The following is a 14,776-nucleotide window of genomic DNA, read 5'->3' on the forward strand; positions in this document are numbered from 1 at the left end:
AAAAGAGAGAAAACCCCAGAAATGTTTCCAGTTTTGTTATGAGTTATTCAGTTGCTTGTGGCACAGCAAGGAAACTGTGCAGGACAACAGAGCATCATCTGCCTTCAAGTTGGTTGTAGCTCACAATTTACCTTTCAAACACGTGAGTAACCAAGAGCATCAGGACAGTGACTGGACCACAACACACACAGAACTAGCAATGGAAGATTTCCTAAAACTTCAGTAAATTCTCTTTAAAGATATTAAAATAACTACAAAACAACTATTTAAAATCCAAATGAAGGCTCAAACACAAGGCAGTCACTGAAAACTCAAAAACACTTGTTCAGGGAAATGGTTTTCCAGAATAGTTCATTCCACAGGTTACTTCTGTCTCAAATTTCTCATTTCACTCACCCTTTTAGAATAGACAAACAATGGTCAATGTTAAAAATACTTCCCTTACACCACTCTAAACAAAAAAAAGCTAAGAAACAAAATAAATCACCTAACTGAGAAATGTCATTTTGCTCCAACATATCATGGAAGAAATAAGTGCAAACCAATCACAGCAAAATGCTGATTTTCAATACATAGGTACAGAAAAAAGCCACAATTTAAAAAAAAAAAAAAAAAATCAGAGGGCACTAACAAATCCTTAGCCAGCTACTAAAATACAATCTGCACCAGCAAACAGCTGAGAAACACATCACCATTCTCCACCAGGTGTACAGCCTCCATTTATTTCATTTCTTTTGCTTCCAAATTCCTCTTATTCCCAGATAAATAGCATTATTAAAATAATCTCACTACAGTGGAAACTTGTTTTAAACACAGGAAACCATTACCACGTTAGGTGGTCTGCAAGAAACAGTCCTGAACTGCTCTGAAGTGCTAAATAAGCCAAGCCACATTCCAAGCAGTAGGAATTCTGTTGGGGAACTCAGCAGGCAAACACAGGTGAGGTCCCTGTGCTGCCCTGCTGGTGGGACAGTGCTCGTGGTGAGGTTTCTTGGTAAAGTTCCTTTTCTAACCCCATCTCCTCCATCCTTCACAGCCTCCACCCCCTCACAACCTGCTACCCCCCTCTCTCTCCTTTACTCCTGTGCAACCTTTTGTTTTCTCCCTCCTTCTCCTCTTCCAAAATCACTGTTTCAAGATTACATCGATTTGCTCGTTGATTCTCCTATTATGCAATAAATAACAATGATTTTAAACAGGTTTTTCACCTTGCTTATGTGCTTCATCCTTTTGTTTTGCCTGTTTGGACCACCCTCAGTTTATGGAAGAGGAATAAAACCATTTGCAGTATCTCATGTAAAGTCACAAAACCAGAATTTTCATTATCTTGTGTAATGCTGCAACACCAGAATTTTCACCCTGATACCCAGAGGACTTAATATTAACTCCTTTAGCAGAATATCCCAAAAGGAGACAACACTGAGCTGTGGTGGAGATCAGTAAAAAAACCACTATGCCACTGAGGGGTTGATATATCACAAGCAGCAGAGTATTAACAGTTCTACAACATTTACTCCATTATCTATTGCATTACCAGTTCTGCACAGTTCTCTACAAAAAACCTGCTGAAACTCCAGAGTATTGATCTCAAAACACAAAATCAGATTTTTTTTTTTAAAAGATCCAACAAACAGCTCCCTTCCCTCCAAATAATAGGACAGGGCTGGCAGAACAGTAAATAAATATGCTGTGAGCACTGAGAGTTTCAATCAGAACACACAGGCACGGCTGTGCTCCGAGGATTCCTTTTCCTTTCCATTCTGGATTTACATGCAGGAGCGATGAAGTTAGAGATATCAAGACCAAAACCAACAAGAGACCACCTTCCACAAACCATTTGTTCAGAGCAGGAGGAATTTCTGGTGTAAAGAATCACAAAGTTTAACAGAAACACCGGCGCAGCAAAAGCCGGAATTGTCCAGTGCCTGATTAAGGGCTCTTGAGGAAATATCCTCTCTCCAGCACACTTATGGGAACAATACAGTTGTATATATGCCAACACTTGGAATTCTTTTTAATGACTGCAGTGGGGTTTGGACAAATTACCTCAAGCACCAGTGACAAGGTGGCCACACAGGCCTGGTCACAGCACGAAGGAAGGGCGGGAGTTTCTCATGAAAGCCAGAAAGTGGTTGCTCGGGAAAAGAGCCCACTAGGAAAGTTTGCAAGTTAATTGTTTCAGATTAGGATAATTTTACTTCTTTTCCCCTTGAAATGCACTTCAACTTTCTTATTCTGGTCATTCTGAGATGAAGAAGAATGGAGGAGCCGTTGAAGGGACTTTCTTACTGACAGAAATTCTTCCAAGGTGAGCAATTCCTTTGCACTAAGTTACACCACACCCAAAGGACAAAAACCCAGACAAAGCTTCACCCCTCAAAGGACTGGGGGATCTCACTGTTAGAAACAGGCTAAAACTTGTGGTTTGTTTTTTTTTTAAACTACATTGCCATGACATTCCAAGGCTCCTCCAAAAAGGCTGCTACTCTTACTTTCCAGGATCTGCTCTTCCTAACGCTACCACCACCCTTCTGTCAGGAAGGTACAGGGGGATGAAATCAGTGAACTTCAGGCTTAATAAACATACAGGATTGATTACCCTGGAAAAATAAAATATACATTCAGTAGAAATATACTATTTTCTCTCACAGGGAGGAACCAAAATAAATTTAAAAGAATCACAGTGTCATTTTATTAAATTGGATCAATCTAGATTCCTGTTTCAGGAATTCAAAATACCTACATGGGGATCACAGGCAAAGCAATTTAAGAATGGGAAGACCTCTTGGAATGTAACATTTTTCTTTGCTTTTATACCTTCTATGCTGACAACAGGCTGTCCTTCCTTTAAAGTCCAATCTCCTCCTACCTCTTCATATACAAAATTCTAAACAACTGCAATACAAGAGAGGAATGAAAATGTATTTCATTTTTCATTTAAAAACAAGGCTATGAGCCTGGAGAAACAAGGAGGCATCACAGATGATCAGGCAGGAATGAGAGTAACTTCCTCTAGTGGTGCAAGTGACAGTAAGTTTTGAAAGACACCACCTCAGGGGTGAAAGTTTAAATCTGGCAGCAAAAGGTCTTTAAACTTTCCATCTGGGAGACAAATGTTTTATTTAACTCCAAGTAGTTTATTTTGCCAAATAATGTCCAAATGATGTCCTTGTAAAAATGTTCAGAGACTGGAGATAATGGGAACACAACACATCTCATCCAGGTAAGAAATCTTGGATGTTCAGGTGAAGAGAACTGACTTTCATCAGCTGGAAATGGGATACTTCACCACAGTGCATGGCAGCACTCCATCAGATACAAGGTATTTGTGAACCATGTTTTGGTATCATCTCCCTTGGAGCACTGGTTGCACTCAAGTAGAACAAAACATCCAGCAGCAACTCGGAATTCAGGTCAGTTTTTACCTGTATTGAAATTAATTCCACCGTGAATTTCTGGGACTCAGTCTTGGCATATTATCAACCTCAAATCAACACACTCTTGTGTTCTGTGCAAGTCACCTATATTTTGTTCAGCTTCTGTAACAAAGGAGGCTAAATTAGTAATTCTTGGAGACTATTCTAAGCCAACATCCTAAGCTAATTCATGCTCTCTGATTTCTCACCTTAAGTGTTAATCATTAAATCCATTCCAGGTAATTGGCTCAAGTTCCCAAGAAGTGATCTGCTAAACTTCAGCCAGCTCTCCACTGGTTCTTGTATCTGATCTATGAGCACAAAGCAGGCATCTGATTGCCTTCCTCAGGCCTTCCTGGCACCTGGAATCTCCATCACAGGTCACAATTCTTTAACTGATAAGAAGGGAGGAAAAGGGGTGGCAGAGGGGCTAATCCTGCTAAGTGGTGATCCAACCACTGAGAACTGAAGGTATTTACTGTCAGGGAGAGGGAGGAATTAAAAAATCAAACAAAAACAACCCCCAAACTTCCTTTTGTTGCCAAAAATGCAGCCTCACATACCCAATCTTTTAATATACATTAAAAATTATGGCCGCAGCTCAGCATTATCGTTCCCTCTCACATTATTTAAGATAAAGGGTATTTTCTCCTAATACTCCAGATAAAACCATTCCATTCTGTAAGCACTTCACCTAAGAGTTCTTGTGGGTTGTGCCCCTGAAGTCTCCAAGATGCCTATTGGCCCCATATGGATCTAGAATTTTAATGTTTAAACTTGATTTGCCTGCAATCCAAACATGGCAAGCACCCAACACTACCCTGCAAAGCACTCGAAAGAAGGAGCCAAATGGGCAGTCTCTGTGATGGTTTAGAGTATCATTCTACATCTCCATGTTCAATTCAAGCCAGGAGAGGTAAGATGAAGGAAAAACATCCAATATCCCTATGGAATCCAGATATAAAAATGCTTTTAATGGTTAATTTAGGGAAACCACAGCGTGTCAAACCATCATATGTTAATTTATTATGTGCAGAATATTAACTCCAGCTCCTTGACCTCATTCAGAAATACCTGTATTGTACACACACACATTATCTACATGTGTGTCCATGCATCCAACATGCTACAGAACAGGCTGTAGCATTCCTGTACTGAACTTGCCCTATTATAAAATACATTTTATCTTTTGTCAGTCTTCCCCCTGCCCTTCTCTGACCCTACAACCTTCCACAGTTCCCCTGTTTGCAGCAAACCTTTGAAAACCGAAAGAAATCCTCCTGTGTAAGCACCTCTTCTTGATCCCACGAGATGTTATGCAGGTTTAAAGGAGAGAAACTGTTAAAGTGGGGGCAGAATCCCCAAATCACAACCAACAAGTCTGGAGCTGCTTCAGATGATATGGCACAAACTACTTATTTCCCTGCAATGCTTTGCACAACACACCCCAGAACAGGAGATACTGGTAATGGCTCTAAGGACATACCCTGTGACTGACCTCTGTATCCAAAATGTCTTCCTCCTTTTCCTCCTCTTCCAATCAATCATCCTCCAGTTGACAAGGATATGATGTTGCTGAAGTACAATACCTTCTGCTATCGAATTTCATCTCACTTGTATTGCTGCTGTCAATGAAGTTATTTCATTCCCAGGGCTACCCAGCCCTCCTCAGTGTAAGTAAAACCTCTGAACTTTGTGACCATCAGGAATTTCACACACAGGCCCAATTCCTTCTCCTCAGTTACCAGAAAACAGCAGCAAGCCAGGACTGGTTCTGCTGGTAAAGTCTGTGTGTTTTACACACTGTGCTTTCAGTTAATTCATCATCAACCTCCCTTTATCCTGCCTCTTATGCACCACAATTCTTGTATCAATCCCTGTCCCTTCTACCTCAAGTAATAATTTCCAAGGGGGCAAAATGTCAAATTCTTCACTAGATCCAGACAAATTAGATCCAGTGTATTTCCTGTTTTCTAAGAAAATCAGTTATGAGAAAAGACATTATTAGCCTGACACAATGCATCTCTGACAGAACCTCAGAACACTGAGTGCTGCTTTCCATTCACCTCCATGTCCTCAACAGATGTTTTCTCCACACCATCATCCTCAAGTAAAGCATTAGAAGTCAAATCAAGAGGCTGGTAAAATGCCCAGATGACCTTTTCTACCCCTCTCTGAGCCTAGATATGAACAGAAGAACCAACAACACATTGTGCTGGGCCCAGCTTTAATTGCCCCTTCCACACAGAGGGTAATGAAAGTCTTTGCTGTTTACAAAAGAACTGGCAGAACCAACACTGCAGTCAGTACCTTCCAACTCAAATGAAAATTAAACAACTTTTACTGTCATTCCTTTACAGAGGTGTTGTTTCTACACATTAAATTTCAGCAGACAGGTATGCACTAACAAGCAGTAACCAGATTTTTTTTCCTTTGACCAACTTTGAGTATAGAAACCAGTTTTTCTGTCATGTTTCCTCTGAATCAGATGAAAAAAAAAAGTAGTTATTTGTTTTCTACAGGAAGTAGAAGCTTTTCAAATGGTACCAAAAATCCTCAACCTAATCTGTGAGCATTTTTATTAGGCTCACCCACCCAGTTCCTCTTAACACAAATGTATTTATTGGACTGAATCTCACATGAGCATATACTTAGAGAAAACAGTTCCTCAACAAATAGTCTGTGATCTAATAAATAATGAATGTATTCTAACAGGACTAATTTTGAAGTGAACTTAGAAATGGAATGGTACTTCAGCCTTCCAACTATTTCTTGTTTAGTCTTTAAACCACTCAACCTCAGCCCTGCTAATTCACCTTCCCCTGCTCCTGAACTCCAGAACGGGGCCTTAGAGCAGACCAAGACCCAACCCAAACCTGCACCAGGTGCTGTTTCAGAGACACCGTTCACGTGTTCAAAGTGCACCTCTAACCAAGAGAGGCACAGCATGGGTGTGCATGAATTGGCTCCTCACCAGGAGTTTAAATAGCTCTACAGAGAGCTTTGATACCATAATTAACTAATCTCACCCAGAATGGTTATCTGCAAGAGACTTTCCTAAGCCTTGTAACAGTGATTTTTCTTGCAGCTAAGAGTGTGTGTGTATATTTTATAAATATATAAAAAGTAGAGGAAAATTCCCAAGAAATGTACATAAATATTCCACTCTCCAAATAATCAATTCTGTTTTCTCACACAATATTCTCCCCCCACCCCAAAAATATTTTTCAGCATTATGTAACAGAAAATATTCACTCAGAGAGAATACTAAAACATCATTTGGTGCCTGCCCAGGATTTTATAGTCCCAACCAGGAAACTGATAAAATAATCACTGCTAGGGTTTTGAGATGAACTTTATAGCACCAACCTCTCTTCTCTTTTAGAGCTACTGTTCACAGTCATCTTCCTGCTCCTGCTACTCTGGGACTAAGTTACTGTGTATTTTCCTTCATTGAGCAGCTGTAGAAGAGATAAGGAAGGAAGAGACCATCAATTTTCACAAGGACAGAAACCACCAGCAGATTCCCCAGACGCTGAACCTGATTGGGAAGGATTACCAAGGAAGGTGACAGAGTATGCTGATGGCACACATTCATTTAGAATAATAATTAAAAAAAACACAACCCTCCAGAAGGATTTCAAGTTACTTAGCAAATAGGCAACACCAGCAAGAGTGAAACTCCAATCACTGTCAATTAGGTAGGAGACAAGTAGCAATTACCACTCTGGGAAGAAGTTTTGGAGTCACCGAGTTGAACTCCTAAGTAACAACATCAGCTCAGTGTTGAACAGCTTATTAAGAAGCACAAAACAGAAGTCATGGAAGTATTAACTAAGAACACAAGTCATCAGCATAGCAAACTGTCTAAATCCAGAGCAGTCACCACAGATGGACACATTAGAACTAAAGTATGAAGAGGATGTTGAGTATCTTAGAAGAGTTTCAATAAGAAAAGCTAAAACTAGTTCAGGATCCTCCAGGTGGGGAAAAGGAAACATCTGACAGCATCAAAAAGATCACGAATCCCAGAAGAGCTCCATAAGGATTTTTTCCTCACTGTTTCACAATTCCTCACAAAAGAATCAGAGCCCAGTGGGAATATCAGCCTATCCCAGTGACTGACTAACAGAGACTGTGCAATGCAGAGATTAAAAAAAGCAGCTCCTACAGATGGATCTTACATCACCTCCCTGTCACCCACAGCCACAACTCGAGGAATACATTAAGTCCAGTATTATCAATACACACTGAACAGGGAGGCAGATGCAGAGCACTGTAAGGTCACAGTGTGAGGGTCTAATTTAGATTGCTCAGGAATGCAGAGCTAACAAGGGATGTGCTTTAAAACCACTCTGGAATATGATGCTGGAGCCTCCTGGAACACACAGCAGTGAGCTGCAAACCCACCACTTCCCTGCTCAGACAGCTGTTACAGCTGAAATCTATGGCATTTCTTACAACTGTGATCAACTGTGCAGCTCCTGCTTGTCTCCATGGAGACTGATGTTGGCTCAGCAAAAAGTCACCAAGTGCTTTAAAATAATGCCTGTTCATTTTGAAATTTCAAAGCACTTAACTTGTTTTTGCCCATCAGATGTTATTTCCCCAACTAAAATTGCAGCAGGAAAAGCAACCAAAAGCACCAGCAAAACGACAGAAATATTTTTACAGCTCGTTTCACATGCAGCTGGAAATTAAGCACCAAAACATGTATTTAAAAAAAAAAAGATAAAAAGGAATCTCCAAAACTAGAAATCAGTCAACGTGTACAACCTTCACATCATGTGTATTTGTGCACCAAGTAAATTATATTTAGCTGCAAAATAATCCTTTTTGGGCTGACACAGTATTGTATTGTACACTTTGGCTTGTATAATTAACTCTTGCCCTTTTTATCTAAAGGCTATTCCTTTTGGGAAGTACCTTATCTGACACAGTCCTAATTGTCTAATGCCATGGCAATGACTACAACAATCCTTAAGCAAGAGCATCTTCACAGAACCTCCCTCCTCTGCCCACTTTTGGTCTCCTTTAAGGAAACAGAAGATAATTCACTATAGCAGGCAACAGCAAATTCTACCTTGCACAAAAATGAACTTGAATTTAAGCTTCCCAAACACATAAACAGCAGCTGATGACACAGGCAATTATAAAGCTTTTTTAAAAGGTTCTTCATAAATATGGTGTAAGTTTAGTGGTAAAAACATTATAGTGTTTACAAAGTGTCCACAGACAAACAGGTAAATACTGTCAACAGTCTCAATTTAGTACAGTAATTATTTAGACCTTAAATCTGGTCATAAACTTACATTAGCACAAAAGGCTGCTTTACATATATATATATTTATATAAATATATGCTCCTTTACCAGAAATCCTTCAAGTTTACCTCGAGTAATTTGTACTTCTGGGGTGGTAACGATTCCAAAATAATTTCCTCTGATGAACTGACTTTTAAAAGCTCTTTCAAATTAAACTCTCAGAAAAGCCATAAAAACACGCCATACAGGGTCAGGTTGGGGTTTTTTTTCAGTTTTGAAGAACAGCTGAGGCTGGCAGAGACCTCTGAGGTGACCTTGTGCAGCCCCTGCTACAGCAGGCCCACGTCCAGCTTCCAAATAATATTCAAGGATAGACACTCCAAAACCTCTCAGGGCAACTTGTTCCAGTCCTTGGCCACCCTCACAGGAAAAACACATCGTGTGATGCTCAGACAACCTCCAGGATTTCATTTTGTCCTCGCTGCCTCTTGTACAATCACCAGACACTGCTGAAAAGAGCCCGACCCCACCTTTTTTTAAACCATTCTATCAGATGTTTGCACACACTGCTGAGGTTCCCCTGAGCTGAACAGCCCCAGTGCTCCCTCCCAGCCAGACCATCACGGATATTCAATACTATTTTCCAGTATTCTCTTTTTCAAGACATTTACAAACTTCAACTATACCACTATGGAGCCTTTTTTTTTTTTTTTCTTTCTTGACACATATGGAGGGAGAAACTATAATGATCTGCTGGTTTAAATCATCTTTTCCATAAATAGTAAATTTACACGCCTGTTTCTTAAGCACACAGTACACAGACAGCACTGTTGGCCTTCTGGAGCATCTCTGTCTTCATGGAAAATAAAGGCAGTTTGTTCCATAAGCACTTAGGATAAATTAAATTGGGAACGGTGGCCACGCTGGTCAAAAGAAAATTTATGCCATAACATAATGCCTTTTTTTTCCTGTTTCTGATATCACTACAAACAAATTAGTTGCCCACCAAGCAAAATTGTGCACATCCATACTGATGAAACTGGAATTTTAAGGTGAAATGATCAGGAGTTCGCATTATAACCCTAAAATGTTTTAAACTATAGGCAATAGGTAATTTAAAACAAAAAGGAATGCTCTTGGTTTTGAACACTATGTAGCACCAAAGCTGACAGAACAGAAGAACTTGCTGGCATTTTACCAAAGTTTGAGATGGTTGAGGGAAAGGTACTCCATATCAATTAAAATGCTTTCTTATTACTTAGGTTACTGACCCCACCGGAAAAAAGAAACCAAAACAGAAAAATGAAGGGAAAAAAAAAGAAAAAAACAACAAACTCCCCAAAACGTCAAAAGTTTACATAATTCTGATTGGTACTTGGTTAGTGTTCTTTGTGATCAGAATGACGGTTTTCTCCTCAGCAAGAAAAAAATGTCAACATGACCTCCTGAAAATAAAGTTTACTGAAATAAATGTTCCAGTTCTAGGCACTAAACCCACCATTTCTAACACTTAAGGAAAAAAAAACCAACCCTCTGCCTCCTCACATTTTTACTAATTTTCCCTATACATGACGTTAATTCATAAATAAAAGGTACTAAACAGCAATAATTCAGGTTTTAAGCTGTGAACAAAAACTTTACAGCGATGCAATGAAAGCTCAAGCACCAAGTTTAAAATAACGCCACTAAACTAACCCAAAACACCAACAAAACCATCTCCCAGCCTACCAAGGTAGCTACAAGGAAGCATCACCCTACTGGCCTGGAGCAGACAGGGATAACACAGGGATAAGGAAGCACCAGCGGGTACATCAGGGTGAGAACTTACCTAAATTGTGTCGCTTTGTCTTCGCGTGCTCGTGAATATGTTTCTTTGTAAAACAGCCAAAGAAGACACAGTAGAGGCAAGAGTGGAGTCTGTTCAGGTGGGCACCACACATATGACAAATGCACGACTTTGCCTGAAACAGCAAAGCAGACACAGAACGTGAGTGACAGAAACGCGTTTCCCGCTCTCCGGACGCAGAGCTCGCTGCCACCTTCCCCTGTCACCCGCTGCCTTGGGAACGCTGCAGACCAGCAGGGAAACAGTGATATCCCCACCTGAGAAAACCACCAGTTGGACATACTGACAGAGAAAACTCTTCCATTTGTCCAAAACATTCCCACACCTTGGTAGGGAACTCATTAGGAGCAGACAAGAGTCAGCTCGCTCCCAGCCCTCAGTACGTAGTTGATGAACACTTCCAGTAGGGTCAGCAAATAAAATACACCAATAATTCTACCTTGTCCTCACTCCACCAGGGCATTCCTGCTCCCACACCAACCATGTATCAGCAGAACGACCTGCAAAGCTCTGTACAAGCCAGGAGGAAGATGAGTGTGAAATGAACCCGCTGCTCCTCTGCGATTAACCCATTCCAGTTCCTCCACCCAGTTCATCCTGAGCCACACAGACATTCCTGCTGGTGCAAAACCTCCAGGCACTATGGCTAGTGTAGCATGGGATAAAATCCCACCAGGATGCTGGATAAGCAGGGCAGTGAGGTCTGGATCCATCTGCTCTTGCACAGTCCCTACCCTGCAGCAATGCGTCCCTTGGCTGAGCTGGTCCAGCTGCCAACCTGGCAGGTAAAGACACACTCACATGAAGCTTTGGTCAAGGTAGTGAATTTAGGGGGACTGGGGAGATGGAGAAGATTCAGATGAACATCAGAGCCCAGGGAAAGTCACCCAGCAGGGAGGGTGAAGAGGCAGCAATTTGGGTGGTGGAACCACAGCAAGAACTCCGTTTCGACAGCACCGACCTCCTCAATACACTCAAAATTTGTATGACAACCTGGACATTAACATGGCATTCCATTTCCATCTGCTGGGAAATTCTGCCAGATCCAGTCAGTAGGTTACTCCATAGTGGTGCACAAAGCAGTGGCACAACATCAAATCCACACCAGTCAGAGTTACAGAAGTCGCCTTTGCCGCTCTCAGCCTGGCTTTGAACCAGGAGTGGAACACGACGTGCTGACAATTGCCCAGAACAGCCCAGACTGGGGAGGTGGGTGATGAAAGTTGCCATGATTCACTGGAAATGAAGGAGCACAAACCCCTGACGTGTCAGTCTGTGATAACAATACATTTTAACAACAGGCCTTGAGAACAAAAAAGTAATTAGAAGGTTAAATACACTTTCTGACTCTTAATCATATTTGAAGCACCCTAAGCCAACAACACCCAAACCCTTCTCTTAGCATTAAACTCAGGTTTTTCAACAAATTATTTTTAAAACTATTCTGTCTAGCAAAAGGCTGGAGGGAGTTTGAGGATAAGTCTTTTGCTCAACCACACCAATAACAACGATTCAGGTCCAACACCATCTGACTGAAGATACAGACAGGAGAAATTCCTCACAGTAAATTCATTTCTCATCTCAGACAAAATTAACTGCATTCAGACATATGTTTAAGAGTAACTGAACTTCTGTAACAGCTCAGAGCTACAGAGAACATACAGAGATATGCCTGATTTTACAGACTAATCTGAAATTGCTGTTTCTTTGCTTGTCAGTATAGAAGTACCCTTTTCTCTTCACATTAAAAAAGTAAGAATTAAATTACTAAAATCCAAAGCTATCATCTAACCCAGGCAGTGCATTTCATCAAAAACAACCCACAAACTTCTTCAGTAATATTTGCCCAGTCTGCCACGACTTAAAATTAGTGCAGAATAAATGATGCACAACCCTGTTCTCTAGTCTGGCATTTTTCTCTCAGAATACTTCTGGCTTTAAAAAAAAAAAAATTAAAAAAATCAAAGCAGCTTGCAATATGTTGCACCATGTAATTTATTTTCAAGCTTCTACAAATTAAGCCTTAAATCCTGAAATCTCACATGTTGTGTATTCAAAGTTCTCCTAAGTTGTTAGGGGAAAATGTTGAATCGAACTCCACACACCTACAGAAAGAAATATTTTAAAAGCAGGGCCAAAAAAAAAAAAAAAAAGAAAAAATTCACCACCACCACAATTTCCATCTTTAGAAAAATGCTGCAGAACTGTCAAACTGTTGCCTAACGGCCGCTCTTTAGCTGCAAAAGCTAAATAGGATCAACCTATCTGTTAAGATTGCTGCTATGACAACAACTCCAGCAACCAGCTATTTTACTGAGCCAGCTAAAAATAAATCTTTTAGCATTAAATGTATTGTAAACAGATGACATAACAAGCACGTAAAAGCCGATGATTTTAGGCTAAAAGGCAGAAAATGTATATCTTGAGTTTTTATTGCAAGGAAAATTTAGGATAAATTGAAGAACGTAAAAAAAAAAGAAATCAAGTGGTAAGTTAAAAAGAAGTTCAATCACTTCTTTAAAGGAAGCTATTCTATCTGTATCCTCTATTTGTTCAGTATGGTTCAAGATGGTTTTTCTAAAATTGTAAGAAAATGAGGTTAAAAGACGACAGAGTGAGGAAAGAAATCAATATCAGAAGGCATAGTGGCTATTCTTAACCAGATTAGCTGTCTCCTTTTCATCTGTCTGTGCTTTTAAACAATTTGCTAAGTTAAAACAAAGCTGCCACCCTCCCACCCCACCCCAAATAATCAAATCACTTTGTTTCATAATACTCCCACCCCTGCTCACATCTCTTGAGGCTACAGTCTCAGATGAAACAGAATAGTGCAAATGAGTAATGGGAATCAGTTGGATCCATAAAGTCACAATCTTGCCTTAAAACAAGATAACTTTTTCAAAAGCAAGTTGGGTCTTTCTTATGGTCTGGATGCTTTAGGGAAGTCAGGAAGCATTTCAGCTGCAGAATCCACCTGTCACTCCTTCCCTGTGGTACGTGGATGGAAGAACATCCCTTCCTTATCCTAAGACATAAATGGAGTCTCCCTCTTCCTCCACACCTTCTCCCATTATTATTCTGCTCTCTGCTTCCTTCTCTCCTGTATTCTTCTCACCCTCAAGTACCCCACTCATCACCTTTCACCCTATTCTCTCTCCCCCCACTCTCAATCCCTCACTTCATGTCCCCAGCCAGCCTTCCTTCAGTCCATACTGAACCCATAACCCTTTAATTTTGCTCTGATATTCCAACAGATCACATACAGAAACCAGAAGAGGCCCTGAGCGTATCCCCTTTCTGGAAGATGAAAATCAGTTTTTTAAGTGATAGAAAAATGGAAAGAATGGTCCTGCACAGCATAAATGGTGTATGCACTTCTGATACTTCTGACCAAGCTGAGGGAATGAACATCACCACAGAACCTGCCAAGTTGGAAGGGACCCACAAGGATCATCAAGTCCAACTGTCAGTAATCCCAATTCCCTCTACTGATGTCCTTTATTGCTACCAGGGCTAACTCACAGGCCCAGACCCTCAGCAGTGGTTCTGTACCCTCTACAAAGAAGGTTTACACAGCCCAGCAAATGAGGGTGTAAACACTACAGTGCACAACACACCCAAGGGAATTGGTTGTCATCGCCCATAAGACAAGTCAGGAGCCCACCCCTAAAACACTGCTCTTACTGCTGTTAGCAGTCATGATGAAATGAGTTAAAAAATGAAGCAGCAGGCATCAGTAGGTCAACAACCAGACTGCTGACACTCCAAATGTTCCCAAATTGTCAGAACAGCTTATTACTATTTTATCATCCTTCCATCAAAGCAGCAGTGCAGACAACGAGCACACCCCGCTGGTGTTTTGGCCTCGCACTTCTCTGTCCAACAACCCCTGTTCTCCTGTCCTGGGCCAGCTCAGGCTCCACCCAAAGCCAGGAGCCCACACTGGGCAGGAGCATCAGCTGCTCCAAAAACCTGCAAAGCTGTTTCACAACCTCTGGCTCCCCAAACCAACAAAAGGCAATGGAAATAAAGTATTCCTACAAAGCAAACAGTGCAGAGAAAGCAAGAGGAATCCAATGACCTGAGCTATTGCAAAACTGTCCTCCCATATTTCCAGCCATTTCAGAAGTAGCTTTAGAAGCTCAACTTTTATTTAATTGTACATGAGAGGAAAACAACTTTTTACAAGTTTTCCACTGTGGTACTTTGGAGTCCTTCCTGCCTCTTATGCTCACACTAAATATATCAAAA

General features: G+C 40.8%; 1 protein-coding gene across 2 annotated transcripts in view; it reads right to left on the reverse strand.

Annotated features, from left to right (window-relative positions):
• USP22 (ubiquitin specific peptidase 22) overlaps positions 1 to 14,776 on the reverse strand; it is a 95,842-nt gene that overhangs the window by 51,732 nt on the left and 29,334 nt on the right. For both annotated transcript variants that reach the window (XM_050317556.1, XM_050317554.1), the window contains exon 2: positions 10,508 to 10,640. In XM_050317556.1, coding sequence (XP_050173513.1) covers positions 10,508 to 10,640 — 133 coding nt within the window. The remainder of the gene's footprint in view (positions 1 to 10,507; positions 10,641 to 14,776) is intronic.

Source organism: Myiozetetes cayanensis, unplaced genomic scaffold (assembly GCF_022539395.1).
Source record: "Myiozetetes cayanensis isolate MyiCay16 unplaced genomic scaffold, myiCay2020 scf20-37, whole genome shotgun sequence".
Lineage (NCBI taxonomy): Eukaryota > Metazoa > Chordata > Aves > Passeriformes > Tyrannidae > Myiozetetes > Myiozetetes cayanensis.